The sequence below is a fragment of the Scyliorhinus torazame genome, chromosome 13 (assembly GCF_047496885.1).
Source record: "Scyliorhinus torazame isolate Kashiwa2021f chromosome 13, sScyTor2.1, whole genome shotgun sequence".
In the NCBI taxonomy this organism is placed as follows: domain Eukaryota; kingdom Metazoa; phylum Chordata; class Chondrichthyes; order Carcharhiniformes; family Scyliorhinidae; genus Scyliorhinus; species Scyliorhinus torazame.
The window spans coordinates 23537454-23554451 of record NC_092719.1 but is presented as its reverse complement, the minus strand read 5'-3'; the positions used below and the strand labels follow the sequence as shown (position 1 = coordinate 23554451).

The 16998-nt window shown below is 43.3% G+C and overlaps 1 protein-coding gene across 1 annotated transcript in view; it reads right to left on the bottom strand.

Moving 5' to 3' along the window:
- snd1 (staphylococcal nuclease and tudor domain containing 1) overlaps positions 1 to 16746 on the bottom strand; it is a 1317969-nt gene extending 1301223 nt beyond the window's left edge. The window contains exons 1-2 of the mRNA XM_072471188.1: positions 16620 to 16746; positions 4455 to 4604 (exon numbers count right to left, since the gene is read on the bottom strand). Of these exons, the coding sequence (XP_072327289.1) occupies positions 4455 to 4604; positions 16620 to 16700 (231 nt within the window). The 5' untranslated portion in view covers positions 16701 to 16746. The remainder of the gene's footprint in view (positions 1 to 4454; positions 4605 to 16619) is intronic.
- Positions 16747 to 16998: the final 252 nt, after the last annotated feature.

Here is a 16998-nt window from a genome sequence, read left to right as displayed (position 1 = left end):
GTGATGAAATATGTACCCACACTTTCCTTTGAAGGAGTACCCCCAAAATCAACATCCAAGATCAGTACTCCAGCAAGCTGACTACAAGCAAGTTTAACCTACCTCTATTTCTGTGAGACAGAATATTGGTGGTCTCCACTAGAATGGCCCATTATGCTACCTTGGGCACCATGCACATTTGATGAGAACATAATGATTTTATTCACCAATGGAAATCATGTGTAACTTTTAATGACTTTAAAAAAAAAAAAATCAAAACTCATGCCAATCAACACAGCCTAGATGGGAAACTACTTCAGTGACTCAGGCAGTATGAATTCAAAAATCCAAAAAGACATAATCCTATGACTTTCTTGGACAGCTCGCAACACTGCTTCTTTTCATATGCTGAATAGTACTAACCATTAAACACAATAGACCTGATTTTAGAGCTTAAGCAGAAAGTTTAACACAAATGGGTCTAAGCAAACAGGGATAATCACATGACAATAGTAAGCTGGTTTCACTGTAGCCCCTCAATCACACATCAAGTTCCAAGATAGTATGGCTTTTAGTTATCTGCTAATCAAACCACAATAGCTTTAAATGAAAAGCACTTCATTCTCCCATAAATTACTATACCACAACAACCTTTAAGGTAAAATAAATTGTACAAACAGCAATGAGATGGAAGAACCCCTTGCTCTTCTTCAAATCATACCATGGAATCTTTAACAAACCATGCCACAGAATCTTAGAAGTACCGACCCCCTGCACAAACTCTCCTCCATTCTGACCCACTGAGAATCAACCCATCTGACCCAGCTCCGTACCTTCTCCACATTTGCCACCCAGTAGTAGTACAACAGGTTCGGGAGACCCAAACCCCCTGCCTGCCTTCCCCTCTGTAGCAGCACCTTTCTCACTCTGGCCACCTTCCCTCCCCATATGAATGAGGTAATCCTTCCCTCAATCTCCCTGAATAAAGACTTTGGCAGGAAAATTGGTAGGCAATGAAAAATAAACAGGAATCGCGGCAACACATTCATTTTAACCGCCTGTACCCGACCCGCCAGTGACAGAGGAAGGCCATCCCACCTTGCCAGATCGGTTTTCACTCTCCCCACCAAACTAGTGATGTTGTACCTGCTAAGCCTCCCCCACTCCCGGGCAACCTGCACCCCCAGATACCTAAAATGAGTCCCTGCCCTACGGAATGGCAGCCCCCCCACCCCTGGCCGAGACACCACAAAATACTCACTCTTGTCCAGGTTCAGCTTGTACCCCGAGAAAGACCCAAATACCCGCAGTAGCTCCAATATTTCTCCTATCGACGCACTCAGTTCCGACACATACAGCAGCAAGTTGTCGGCATACAAGGACACCCTATGCTCTATCCCCCTCCCCGCACTATTCCTTTCCATGCTCCCGAACTTCTCAATGCGATGGCCAACGGCTCAATCGCATGTGCAAACAGCAGGGGGGACATAGGACATCCCGGTCTCGTCCCACGGTGGAGAAAAGAGTATCTCAAACTGATATTATTTGTGCAGGCACTCGCCTTCGGCTCCTTATATAATAGCTTTCTCCAGTTCACAAACCTTGGTCCAATCCCAAACTGCTCCAGCACTGCCATCAGGTACCCCCATTCTACCCGATCAAACGCCTTCTCAGCGTCCAATGCCACAACTACCTCCGTTTCCTTCCCTTCCGCCGGTGCCATAACGACGTTCAAAACCCACCTAATGTTCGAAAACAGCTGCCTCCCTTTCACGAACCCTGTCTGATCCTCCCCTATCACCTTCGGGAGGCACTCCTCCAGCCTACCCGCCAGTACCTTCGCCAAAACTTTTGCGTCCACATTCAGAAGTGATATGGGCCGATACGACCCACACTCCGCCGGATCCTTATCTTTTTTTAGCAACAGTGAAATCGATGCCTGCCCCAAGGTTTGCGGCAACACCCCCTTCCCTATCGCCTCCTCAAACATCCCAACCATCAGGGGTGCCAACCTATCCTTGAATTTTTTTAATATTCCACTGGAAACCCATCCGGCCCTGCCACCTTCCCAGACTGCATACTCCCAATCGCATCCTTTATCTCCTGCTCCACTATTGCTCCTTCTAATGTAGCCCTGTCCCCCTCCACTAACATCGGGTACTCCAACCCATCTAGAAATTCCTGCATCTTACGGTCTCCCCGTGTGGCTCTGACCTGTACAACCTCTCATAAAACGCCTCAAAAACCTTGTTAATCAGCACTGGAGCCACCACCAACTTCCCTGCCCTATCACTCACCTGAAGAAATTCCCTTGCCGCTGCCTCCCTCTCCGCTGACCTGCTAACATATCTCCTTATCTCCATGTTCATAAACTGCACCCCTTGCTCGTCTCAGTTGGCGCACCGCCTTCCTGGTGGACAGTCAGTCGAAGCTCGCCTGTAGTTCCTTCCTCTTTTCCAGCTTTGCCGAGTCCCCATCCTCTGCATACCTCCTATCTACCTCCAACATCTCATCTATTACCCTCTGCCGCTCCAACCTCTCCTCTTTGTCCACCCTGGCCTTAAACAAAATTACCTCTTTAAAATTTCATCCTTAATGGATCGCCAAAGACTGATCGCATTCTTGGAATTTACCTTCACCACAAACACTGTATATCTCAAAATAGTGCACAACCGATTTTGCTGTCTTTAATTTATGCTTTGAATCTGTGGTCCACACACATTATAACCACAGCTATCAGTGTTATCAGACATGACATTAGGACATGACCACCTGAAATGCAATATACTCAAAACAAAACCCATCTTTGGGGAGATAATTATGCCAGCCAAACAAAAACTCATGGCTCCAGTTTCTCAGATCAAACTTTACAATACAACAAGCCAAAGTCATTTCTTTTTTTTTTTTTTATAAATAATTTTTATTAAAAGTTTTCATAAAATATCAATAACAAAATGAGAAAGAAAAAAGAACCCAACAGGGTTAAGTACAAAATACAATCTAAAAAAGCAACTCCCCAAACCCCTCCCCTCTGTACATAAATAATAAATTAACATTAACACCCCGACTTAACACAACAGGTATATACACCCCTCAGACCCTCCAGTGTAAATAACATAAACAAAAATAAAGTAACCGCCTCCCCCCGAGCTGCTGCTGCCATTGACCAATGTCTATCGTTCTGCCAGGAAGTCTAAGAACGGTTGCCACCGCCTAAAGAACCCTTGTACCGACCCTCTCAAGGCGAATTTCACCCTCTCAAATTTAATAAGCCCCGCCATATCGTTGATCCAGGATTCCACGCTTGGGGGCCTCGCATCCTTCCACTGAAGAATCCTTTGCCGGGCTACCAGGGACGCAAAGGCCAGAATACCGGCCTCTTTCACCTGCCAAAGTCATTTCTAATCGTTGCACACTACGTCCTGTCTGTTTACAAAACAGCAGCAGTCTCCAGCCCTCTTTTTCCTGTCCTCCCTTCCTCCCCTTGTTCTCCCTCATATACCCCCAGCCTTCAGATATTGCCTCCCCTTGCCCATTCCTCTTGCCCTCCTTCTCACCCTTGTTTCTCCACAACTCTACACCTCTCTCCCTCCCTCCCTCCACCCCACCACACATTTCCCTCCCTACCTCAACCACGATCCTCACTTTCCCTCCCAACCTGGACACCAAAGTGTGATTTCCTATGCACACTTTACCAGGACCAGTAACTCATTTTAATCTGTGTTCAATCGAGTTAGGAGAACTTTGAAGCACCAGAGTAACGCCAAATTGAATGTCACAAATAAAAGTTATGATTATGTTGATGCTTTAAGCTATAACGGTGTGTTTCATTTAAAATCTAAGATGCTATAATTATTCCAATCAGTTCCTATAGATTCTCATGATGAAGCAAAAAGCTGACAACTTGAAACTTTTCCTGAATCTCTACTTCAGACACAGATTCAGTTTGGTCTCCTGTATTTTCCCCACTTGCCTCATAATAGATTATTCAAATCTTTAAAACATATATGGCCAGTAAATGCTACGTATTTTAATATTGAAAATCTCCAATTTGGCCCCACTTATTCAACTTTTACCAGTTATTTTTATTTAAAAATTCAAAAACACGCCGCTAAAACAATATTTCCGATCAACTAGCTAACCAGAAAGTCTCTTTCTCGGTATGATTTTACTTGTAAATTGATGATGTCCAATTCCCACTTGCAAACTGCTCAATACGCAACATAGCCTCTAAGGCAGGCTAATTTTCCAGTTGTTAAAGATATTACATGTACACACATCCATTACATGGGCCAGAGATGACCCACCTTTCTTCTTTTCCTCTCCCCAACCAAAATTTGGCCAGTATCTCTTCAGCCTTGTTTTGTCACAGCAGTCTAGACACAAGTTTGTTAGTATAGTTCCACTTATTGTTCAAGTAACCCCACAATGTAAATGTTGTCCTGAACAATAATACATTAAGAACAAGATTTCACCTCATCAGGAGTTTCCTTCGCTTCAGGCTGATTTGGAGCAACACGTCGTGCCAAGGCACCAGAACGGATGTTACTGAGGTTAATTTGCCGCTCAGGTGGGGGTCCTCCTCGTGGCTGGCCACGAACAATGATTGCACTACCTGAAAGCACCTAAAAGACAGAAGAAATTCAAGAATCTCATTATGAAAACATTTTGGTAATAGATGCGTTATCATATATTCAGTTTATTGGTCCCAGCAGAATCTCTTATTGCCATTTTCACAATCTCAGCAATGAAGCATGTATCACCAAGAGGAAGAAACATGCATTTGCACTTGCAGCAGCGTTACTGCTAATGGCTCTTCACAGATTACTAGGTGTGGGTCTCCACTCTTCACAATAATGCACTGTGTAAGGGAATGTGGCTAAAAATGAAATTACTGCAAATAAGTGCCAATGAAAAAAGTACCACGATCTCTGTACTCACTGGATTTCTGAGAATTAACTTCCAAGTGAGTCACATATAGCATATAAAATTCAGGAGTGATAAAACACCATTCATCCCATCAAAAGTAATTTTAGGACCTCAATCATCATCATAGTAGTTGAACAATCCCAGTGTTTTGCCTCTATCTACATGCCTTTCTGTCCTCTAGTTCAGCTTTCTCGGCTTATTTTTCAGTAATCATTTGTGGCTATCTTATTTATATACCCAAACCATTAAACGTAATCTCCTCTAATTGTTTTTTGTGGTTCTCAAAGATAATGTGAATTAACCATATTGTCGCTGCTGCGGGTACACTTTGTAATGTAGATAAAAACAGTACTCCTTTGTGATGTCTTGGCTTAATTACTGTACATTCATTTCATAATAACAGTTGTTTTTCAAAGAGACTGAAGCTGAAATCAAGTACGTAGTGTAAATTAGCTCCAAAAGGAGAAGTTAGAAAAGCTAGTGCTCCCACAACATAAGCAATGAGCTCTGAAACCTTCCCTTCAAATCCCAATTATGTGACTCACCCAGCCGAGGCTATAATTTACTACATGGCACTGACAGCATTCAAAGATAAACTGCATTCCAAAGATCACTCAGACACAAATTGTACTGGACACGCAAAGAAAAAGATAGCCTTAGTTGTATCTTTTAACTTGGGGCAAAATCATAACCACCATGTTCAAGCTGCTACGGGTAGTTATCAAGTCACCAGTAAATCTCTTCCAAAAATGCATCAGTCTTTGAGATTTCCAGGTTTAATCTGCAAAAGAAATTGTGTGGGGGAGGGGGAAAAAGATGGAAAGGCAAAATTTGCAAACCAATAGCTCAAGCAGGATGAAACTTCAAGATCATTGCTGTTTCCTATGTGTTAAACATGTTCATCTACTATCTTTGAATGTATGCACTTTCCAGCAGAGAGATCTTATGAAACACGAGGAAGTCATGCATCTTGTGTTTGGAAGAGTTGGAAAAGAGGACGTAGTCAGGTGGAGAAGAACAAAGCAGTCACACATCGCTTGGATCAAATTTCCAGATGACAGTGAAAGATGCACACAAGTGTGGGCATTAGTTCAAGAAACTTACCAATTTATCAGTGTAACAGATCTATCAGTAATAATTTTAGAAAGACTTTGAAAGCGGCCAAAATTAGCTGTAGATTTATATTTTGCAGACTGGAGTAAATTTGGAGAGCTAATTTTTACTGCCTGCCATTTTAGAGTTTGAAAGTTAGAGGAATCTTTTGCAATTCAACTCACATTAAGTAAACAGTAGATAATTGGTATACACTCACTTGTTGGAGCTAAGGGGACGCAAAACTGAACAGGAACATACTAAAATAGGTTAATTCGATACTTGAACAAATTTTTTTGAATCTGTCTTCAAAGTATAATAAACAGAACGCATCCCAATCAAGAGGTAAAAGAGAGGCGAGGAACTTCCCTAGATTCTGGTACCACAAATGTAGCATCTCTAGTCAAGAACGGAGAGAAAGAATTCAAGAAACTATAGGCCAGTTAGCCTGACATCTGCCATTAGGAAAATGCCAGAATCCATTTTTAACGTGGTAATAGCAGCACATATAAAAAAACATAATACAACTAGGCAGAGTCAACATGGCTTTGTGAAAGGGAAATTGTGCCCGAGAGTTATTTGCAAATGTGACAAGAGGGTGGATAAAGTAGAGCCAGTGGACGAAGTGTATTTGGATGTCCAAAAGGCTTTCAGCAAGGTGCCTCACAAAAGGTTACTGCACAAGATAAGAGCTGTGTTAAAGGTGATATATTAGCATGGATAGAGAGTTGCCTAACCAACATGAAACAGAGTCAGGATAAATGTGTCACTTCCAGATGGGCAAGCGTTAAGTAATGGAATGCCACAGGGATCAGTGCTGAAGTCTCAACTACTTAGGATCTATATTATAACTTGGTTAAAGGGACAAAGCGCATTGTTGCTAAATTTCTTGACGACAAGTGGAAAAGCAAGTTGTGAGGAGGATACAAAGTACATGGAAATGGAAAGTGTGTGGGGCAAAATTTTGGGCAGATGGAGTGTAGATTATCAACTCTGGCACAAAGAATAGAAAACCAGAATTTAAATGAAGAAAAGATGTCAGAATGCTGCGGTACAGAAGCATCACAAAGGGTCAGCATCTAAGTACCGCAGATAATTAGGAAAACAAATTGAATGTTGGTCTTTAGTGCAAGGGTGGGTGGAGTACAAAAGCAGGGAAGTTTTGCTACAGCTGTCCAGGGCATTGGTTGGATGCACCTTGAGCACTGCGTACAATTTTGGTTTATTTACTTAAAGAAGGCTATATTTGCATTAGAAGCAGTTCAGAGAATGTTCACTGGGTTGATTCTTGGAACAAAGGGAACATCTTATGAGGAAAGGTTGAGTGTGTGTCCTATACTCACTGTTGAGAGATCATCTTATTGAAACACACAATATCCTGAGGGGGGCTTGAGAGGAATGGAGTTCTCCCATTTGAGACAGAAATAAGGAGAAATTTCCTCTCCAAGAGAGTCATTAGTCGTTGGAATTCCCTTCCCCGGAGGGCAGAGGAGCCTGGGTCATTGAACACATTCAAGGTTGAGTTAGACAGATTTTTGAATACAAGGGGGACAAGCAGGAAAATTGAGTTAAGGTCACAATGAGATCAGCAATGGCCTTATTGAATGCAAAAGCAGATTTGAAGGGTCTAATGGCTTACTCCTGTTCCTATTTCTTCTGGCCTAAAGAATGCACGCAGTTTGCATTTAAGATTGAATACTGAATTCAAACATCCCATTCTTGATAGTGGTGTATAGATGCAGGCTGTAGATCACACATTTCTATTTGTACAATTTAGACTTTTTCTCCCTTCCTCATCATAGGAAAGGTGCATGGTGGATGGTGTCCGGTGCATGGGTACAATATACATTGCACATAGGCAGCAATATCAATATGACCAAGCAACACACCCTAGCTAGGGCAATCACTTGAAGACAAGATAAAAAGAATGAGTACGGGAAAGTACATTTTCTTACAAAATTATATAATTAGGACCAAATGTCCAAGATACATAAGTGTTGAATCCAAGAGTAGGATGTGATAACATTTGGAAATCGAGCAATTTGATCAGCAAACAGTAAAATCCAGAATTAAGCAGGTGGGTTCCAGTGATGGGGGACGTTTCTACAAGGTAGATTGGTGGAGCAGCGGTTGTTTTCCTTAGAACAAAAGGGATAGAGGGGGGAGATGTTATAGAAGTGTGCAAGGGTATGGTAGGTTTGGATAAGGTAGATGAAAAAAACTGTTTCCTTTAGCTGATGGTATTAGGAGGACTAGTGGATATGATTTAAGGTTCTGGGCAAGAAATACTGGGAGGATGAGAGGAAGAATTTTTTAATGTAGCAAGTGGTAATGACCTGGGGCCCGCTGTCCACAGGAGTAATAGAAGCGGAAACATTCAATGATTTCAAAAGGAAACTGCATAGGTAATGAAGGAGAGTGGGAGAGTTGGTTGACTGTATTGCTCCAAGGGAAGTCAGCATCAGCATAGACTCAATAGACCAAATGGCCTCTCTCTATGCTGTAAATGACTTTAATCCCAGCCCAACAAAAAGATGTTCAAACTCAGTAATAATTGATAATCCTCGCCCACCTACTTGCATGGAAACCATCAGGTTTTGGGCTATGTTCCATTACTCTATGGCAAAGTGAGATAAGTTAGAAAAATACCATGCCAACGGCATGCATCCTTTCATTTATAATATGTATGTCTGGATCGCTGAATGCATTTCCTTCAGAACATCGTCAAATAAATGACTTTCGTCTCCTATTTTTTATAACTACATCCAAGTGTTAAAAGATACTGAAATTCATTTTTGGAAGTCACAATAGTTTTATAATTATGCGCCTCAACCACCCACATAAATATGCCACACCGATTTGAGCAGTGCACAACTCAATGTTTTAAGCAGGAAAATTACTATCTACTAGTGCAGGGGTACAGCAGGGTAATATGTCATGCATCAGAGGAGTGGTGTTAAAAGTATTCTTTGTCTGAATTTGCACCAGCCCCGGTCAATCTGTGGAAATGAGGAAAGAGCATACAGAAGCAATAGAGCTAACATGAGCCAATCGTACCTAACTCTTAGCAGTAAGCTTGCACCATCTTCCTTGGTATACACACAGCAAGAAAGAGAATAGGACCCACCGGTAACAAATCATCTACAGCCATCTGGAGTTTATCCATACCCTCAAATCACCTGTTGCAGGTTTTGCTTTTCCTGTCAACCTACACACTTACTACATGCAGACATTTCACTTCCCATATTCAGTTTCTCATCCATTTATCAGACCCTGAAGCCCAACACAGCATCAGCCGAAAATCAACTCTCCTGATCTATATTCTCAAGCGTTGCCTAAAAACGAGCGCACATTTAATCTCTGCAAGTCCATACAACGAGACAATTTTACCCACTGTAGCCATCTGGGATGGCCACTTACAAAGGAAACATAGATACTTGCAAAGACTCAAGGGAAACATGGCCAATGCAGGATTCAGGCAAACTCAGATCCTAAATGTATATTTGCTAACAGAGAACCAGACAGTATCGAAACCCCTAGCCGATTTGGATTCCAATGGCCCATTTCCCCAGAACAAAGGACTGGTACTCAGGTATCAGATACAATTCCAGACACATTGGCACCACTCCCTTCACCCAGGAAGCCCAAACAGCCACGGTCAATGACCACTCAGGGCATGCCCAGACATCAAGGCACCCGCCCCTTTATTGGCTCAAATCAAAGGCAGTAATCAAAGCCGGCCAAATTATTGGGTCCAAAGCTCAGGACCGCCCAAAAGAGCACGAAACCCCAGAGGATAAAGAGACACACTGCCATGCGTTCTTTTGGCCCTGGCACACCGGCACTCTTCGGCCCGGCCTATACCTGAAGCCAACTGCAGCACCACGACCAGAAGCAAGTTCAAGATCAACGATGGATGAGCCCAGCAGAACCGAAGTTACTTCTCCAGACCAAGCCACTGCAGATCCGAACAGAGGCCTTGTTCCTCTGCCAAAGCCGGGTGCCTGAAGTTAAGTACAGGTTGTTTTAGTGTTAGGTATAATTTAGCTTGTAGTGTTTTTATGTTGCATGTGTGAGTTAATTTTGTATGTAAATAAACCATTATTGAACTTGAACTAACTGACTACTTGTTGGGTCTTTAATCACTATCCGGTTGAACCTTGTGGTGGTATCATTTGATACCTGGCAACTCTGAAAAGCAATATTATTAATTGACAACATTCTTGGTGACACTCAGTATTAAAAAGGGCAACACCACTCGGTTCTCCAGCATTGGTTATCTTTTTGCAAAGCTAATATTTTCAATTACTGATTCTAGGCAATTACAGGACTAGCCATGAAATCAAATATTCCCCAATAGATCCATAAAACATCTTACAAACAATGTGACAATGACAGTCAAAATTATAAGTCTCGCCATTAGAGATTATTATTAGTTTCAGTTTAATAAATTACCAAATCAAAGATGATTAGAATTGGTATGTAGAAAAATCTCCAGGAATCTAAACACCTGGAATATGGCATCTGATAAATAATGATCACAAATTACTTGTGCAGTGCACCACAACTTAAAGGCTGAATAATGTAATCAGGTTACATTAACTCGTGTCTGTGTATTATTGGAGCACATTAAAGGGAGTTTTATTCACTCACTTTTAAACCAATTCTACTTTTGGCTTGGGATTGATTGCTAATCACCGATACTAAAATGCCAAAAATGGAGAAACACTCATTCTCCATAGGTCTGCCCTCACAACTATAGATTTACTAAACAAGGTAATTGTGCTTTCAAGGAGTAAGTCAAGAAATTATACTACCCAAGTACTATGACAAAGATATACATCCCTCAGGGAAATTGATTAGTGCCATGAATTATGGCTGGTCTTTAACCCAAGAGCTGGATTCAAATTATGCCCAGATATAGTAACCTTCTGTTTGCCAGCTGTAGAATTTCCATGAACTCATTTCAAATAAAGAGTCGCTATTACAGCACTTATGGCAATCACATTTTGAAAGGCTACTGGACAAGAGAAATGGAAAGCACGTCATACCGTTGCAGGAGTGTCGTTCTTTCATCCTCCTTTACATGTGCTCAACCTACTTGCTGTCAATTCTGAATGCCTGAAATGGAGTACTATTCGGAGTGTCAATATCATGAGAAAATAAACACCTGCCATGTTGAAGAAAATAGTAATATTTCTCCCTCCAGTTTTCTCCCATCCACATTTCATAGATGCTAGCCACACTTGGTGCTCACCCAAGTAGTCTTTGTTTGAGATACTGAGTAGATGTCACAAGTAATTGGACCAGAGAAAGACACAATCCTGTCCTTAACCAAAGTCCAATCAGGAATTAGAAAATGAGTTATAGTTCACATCATAGGAAGAAAAGCATATGTCTATATTCTGTGCAAATCATAATACAAGATGCCTCTCCTCTGGGACCTCCGTTAATCTCTTTTTGCAAACATTCCTTTTTGTACAGCAATCTGACAATTGAGGACCCATTTAACCTCAGGTATTTCTTTTAGAACATAGAACTTACAGTGCAGGAGGCCATTCGGCCCATCAAGTCTGGATCGGCTCTTGAAAAGAGCACCCTACTAAAACCCATGCCTCCACCCTATCCCCGTAACCCAGTAACCGCACCTAACCTTTTGGACACTAAAGGCAATTTATCATGGCCAATCCACCTAACCTGCACATCTTTGTGGAGTGTGGGAGGAAACCGGAGCACCCGGTTGCTAGAGAGCATTTAACAGGTGACTCAAAATATTATGTGATGAACTGCCCGAAGTGTAACAGCAGGGTATTTTGCTTTGCATGACACAGAATTTGGAAGTTGAAGCTGAGAATGGTCAGCATGAGGGAATTAGACTAGTCACATGAAGCTTTTGTCTGGTAATAAGTGTATTATTCTGATTTATTTAATGGTGCCATGTTAATTAGTGGTTGCACCTCGACAGTGTGTGGAGAAATTTGGTTAAAAAGTTACATTCACTCAGTAGAAAGGGTTGAAGTACAGTCAGAGTATGAAAATCCGACCTGTTTCACATTTGGGGATGTCAGTGCATTGAGGTCACTGAAAAGAGTGGTAATTCAGTGCAAGAAAGCTGGAATAAGCCACCTGATCAATATTGCTGTAGACTCTTGTAAGATACAATTGTGAAAAAGGCACAATTGAATTTGTACATGGAACATAATAAAGCAATTGTTTTTGGAAAGTCAGTGGATCTGCAGTTTGCCAAATTAGAGCACTGTTGCATCGGCCGATAAAAATCTGACATTTCTAATCATCATGTTAAAGAAATGTCATTAGGAAATGGGTATTGGGGGAGGGGTCGACGTGGGAGCTGTTAGAGGTGGCCTCATGCAAAGGTACCAGCCTAGGGGCACTTGTAACAGCACCTCTGCCGTTCTCGCCAGCCCGCGACTCCTTTAGTCCGGTGGTGATGGCGGCATTAAAGATCTGGGGTCAGTGGAGAAGACACAAGGGGGTGGAGGGAGCCTCAGTTTGGACCCCGATACGCAACAATCACAGATTTGTCCCGGGCAAGATTGACGGAGGATTCCAAAGCTGGCAGGGCAGGCATTAAAAGGATGGGGGACCTGTTCGTGGACAGGACCTTTCCCAGCCTGAAAGCGCTCGAGGAGAAATTCAGTTTGCCCCCTGGAAACACTTTCAGATACCTTCAGGTACGCGCCTTCCTCAAAAAACAGATGGTGACATTTCCGTTACTACCCCCACGCAGGATACAGGATAGGGTGGTCTCCGGCACCTGGGTAGGGGAGGGGAAGGTATCAGACATCTGCCGGAAACTTCAGGAGGCGGAGGAAGCCCCAGTGGAGGAGCTTAAGGGCAAATGGGAGGAGCTGGGTGCGGGCCTGTGGGCGGACGCCCTAAACAGGGTCAATTCCTCTTCAAGTGCCAGGCTTAGCTTAATCCAGTTTAAGGTGGTCCATCGGGCACACATGACAGCAACCAGGATGAGCAAGCTCTTTGGGGTTGAGGAAAAATGTGCGAGGTGTGCGAGAAGCCCTGCAGATCATGTCCATATGTTCTGGGCATGCCCGGCTCTTAAGGGATTCTGGCAGGGACTTGCTAGGGCAATGTCCAAGATCTTCGACACCCGGGTGGTGCCAAGTCCAGAGTTAGCGATCTTTGGTGTGTCAGACGATCCAGGAGTTCAGGAAGCAAAAGAGGCCAACGTATTGGCCTTTGCCTCCCTGGTAGCCCAGAGACGGTTCCTTTTAATGTGGAGGGACTCGAAGCCCCCCCGAGTGTGGAGACCTGGATTGATGACATAGCTGGATTTCTCAGTCTCGAGAAAACAAAGTTTGCCTTGAGAGGGTCCATGACAGGGCTCTCTCGGAGGTGGCAGCCGTTCCTCGACTTTCTCGGAGAGCAGTAAAAGTCAGCAGCAACCCAGTGGGAGGGGATTGTTACATGGTACTGTTCCTTTTTCTATATATATGGTTAACATTTATTTTATGTTAAATGTTGTTAATGGTTATGCAAAAATTATGTTTTGATAAAAATTTGAATAAAAATAATTTAAAAAAAAAAGAAATGTCAGCGCACTAGTCAATAAGAATCGGAAGAGAAAAAAAGCACATTTTCTTAAAGTTACGGAAACAATTTGCTTATCTTCGTGTAGTTGGTGATGCATATACAAGCATCATCTAAGTTTAGTGAAAAACGTCACATACGTAAAATGTGTCGGAGGATGCCGGATTGAACCAGTTTCCACCAATCAGGCAGTCGTGCATTCGAGACCCTAATTGCCCAACTGTGAAATGGTTTTCCTCATATCACTTTTGCTTATTTTGTCAATTACTTTAAATTTGTGCCGTCTCGTTCTCAATCCTTTCACAAGTCAGAATATTTTCTCTCTATCTACTCTGTCCAACCCCTCATGATTTTGAATATCTCAATCAAATCTCCTCTGATTGGCGATTACAAATGTTCAACACTACATCCTAAATAAACAAGTACTACATAGGGGGTGGCACAATGGTTAGCCCTGATGCCTCAGTGCCAGGGACACGGGTTTAATTCCAGCTTTGGGTAACTGTGTGGAGTTTGTACATTCTCACCGTGTCTGCGTGATTCCCTCTGGGTACTCGGGTTTCCTCCCAGTCCAAAGATGTGCAGGTTAGGTGGATTGGTCATGATAGATTGCCCCTCAGTGTCAGGGATGTGCAGGTTAGGTTAAGGGGTTACAGGTATGGGGCACAGTGGCTCAGTGCAGACTCAATGGGCCATATGGCCTCGTACTGCGCTGTACGGATTCTATACGTTACTATTCATCAACCACTGATGATGATTTTTTAAAAATAGACTTCTCAGGATTTAAATCTATCCTCCATTTCACTTGGCAAAGTACTAGACACAACTTTGGATGCCAAAGTTTAACAGGAACCCCCATGGAGAGCATATGTTCAACATTAGTATCAACAGAATCATGGCTTCCAAAAATAATCATGAGTTATCTTTCTTAACCATGCTGCTCAAATATTTGCCAATTTTCTTCTTAAATGGCCAAAGATCTCACATTCTGACCCATTGTAGTTCTAAGCTATAGGATGTTCCAGGTTCAATTGTCAGTCTGCGTCAATCATCATCTTTATTAGTGTCACAAGTAGACTTACATTAACACTGCAATGAAGTTGTGAAAATCCCCTAGACGTTCATGTACGCAGGGAGAGAATTCAGAATGTCCAATTCATCTAACATGCACGTCTTCTGGGACTTGTGGGAGGAAACCACAGGGCCCGGAGGAAACCCACGCACATATGGGGAGAGCGTGTAGACTCCACACAGTGACCCAAGCGAGAATCGAACCCAGGACCCTGGTGCTGTGAAGCAACGGTGCTAACCACTGTGACAGCAGTGGGGTATTGCATGATACAAAATTGACTTTAAAGTCCCTGAGCTAACATAGGAACAGTGGGCAATTCAGTCCCTTGAGCATGCCCATCATTCAATGAGATTATAGCTGATCTGTGACCTAACTCAATACATCTATTTTGGTCCATATCCATTTATATTCTTGCTCAACAGAAACTATCTCAGATTTAAAATTAACTGATCTAGTTTCAAATGCTGTTTGTGGGACTGTTCCAAACTTCTACCACCCTTTGAATGAAGAAGCGCTTCCTAGCATCCCTCCTGAATGGTCTAGTCCTAATTTTTAGACTATGGTACCTCGTTTTAGAATCTCCAACTAGTGGAAATAGATCGACCATGACTTTCCCTGTTAATATCTTGAATACTTCGATCAGATGACCACTTAACCTTCTAAAAATATAGCGAAAACCGGTCTAAATCGAGTAACCTCTCCTCATAACCCAACCCCTGTAGGCCAGGAATCATTTTTGAAAAACTATGTTGCACTCCCTCCAAAGCCAAAATAAAGATGACAAAAATCAGCCAAAGTTTTCCTCAATCAATATCTTGATTCCAACTGGATGCTGGAGAAGGCAGCATTGAGTTGAGCTGCACTGTCCACCTTTATGTCTAGGTTGATATAAGAATCGACAATTAGATGAGGTAAAAGTTGGCATCTGTAACACCATACCACATGTGGGGCCAAATCCCCCCAGGAGGCAAAATCTCAGGGATCCACAGAGAACTGATCATTGTGTATGGTACCAAGGATATGAAAAAAGCTAATGCTATAGCTAGTATATGGTATCACATGGTGCTGATAACGAACCCCATTTCATACATTTATCCACAATATTTCTAACTTCTGCCAAATAGCCCCCTGGAAAAAAAGGCAGCAACATTACTAAGTGAAGGGAGAGATTCACAACAGTCTTCTGTATTTAAAAAAACACCGTTGCACACTAAACTCAAGGTCAGCGCCTCCAGTGAAACCGACCGCTACTTTGATCAATTTGATCCGAGATGAGTGCAACCACTGGGAAGTCGTGCCATTTCGACGTTGAAGTGCGCATATTCCTTCCATGAGGCTTAAAAGCAACGATGTACTTTTGGTGAAGTTACACAAACAAACCGCGAAGTGTTTGGTCTTAACAGGCGTCTCCTAGTCCCGACTTTACAGCGGAATCGTTGCGGAATTTCCTCGCCCGCTCGGTCCCTACAGCTTACGTGGCTCATTCAATTTCCGTCCTGGCGAGACGAGAAAACAGTTGAATGCCCCCCAGACGTACCCCCCACACAAATGCACCACTTTTTGGATAGGATTCCTCCCGCAAACAACCCCGGCGCGCTTTGGCTATTTGAAATTCCCTGTTGCTCACAGCTGAGCCTCCCCGGAGTTTGGAGGACAGTTAGTTACTTCGAGGGCTTCTCTTCCCCCCCCCCCCCCCCTTCCTCAACAACACCTCCACCCTCCTTGTCAGCACTCCGTCCCCTCACACTCAAAAGCCCCAACTTTCCCGGCTATGGACTCATCGGTTGATTTCCAAGTTATTTTTTTAATTGAACCACTTTCCCACTCGCTGTGACACTCCAGCCGAGGGGGAGTCTCCCAGGCGCAAGTTAATAATCTCTCTTGCTCCCTCCTCACACACTCTTTTGTCAACAACACCTCCCCGTCAACGGCACCACATTTAAATGGTCTCATCCCTCCCGCCCGAGCGGCGTCTCACCAGCTTGACAATGCCTCGCTGGAGCGGCAGGGCCGGGGCCGCTGACTGGGTTTGAGAAGAAGTCGCTGCTGCTGTCGCCATCGTGCCTGGTTCAGAGCAGTGAATGAACCGGAAAGAGAAAGCCCAGCGGCGCCCCGCGCGCTGTATAAGTGAAAACCGCCCCCCCCCCCCCCGCCCGAACGACTGCTTCCGGGGCGGGCGCGCTGAGGGACGGGACACGTCATGGTCACCAGGGAGACACTTCCGAGTGGAGGGGTTTGAGGAGGCCTGAGACACGTCAGCTCAAACAGGCTAGGGGGAGAGCCAGTGTGTGCGCTAGGACTCAATAAGAAATATTTGCGTTTATATAACGCCTCTCACCGTATCTGGTCGGTCCAAA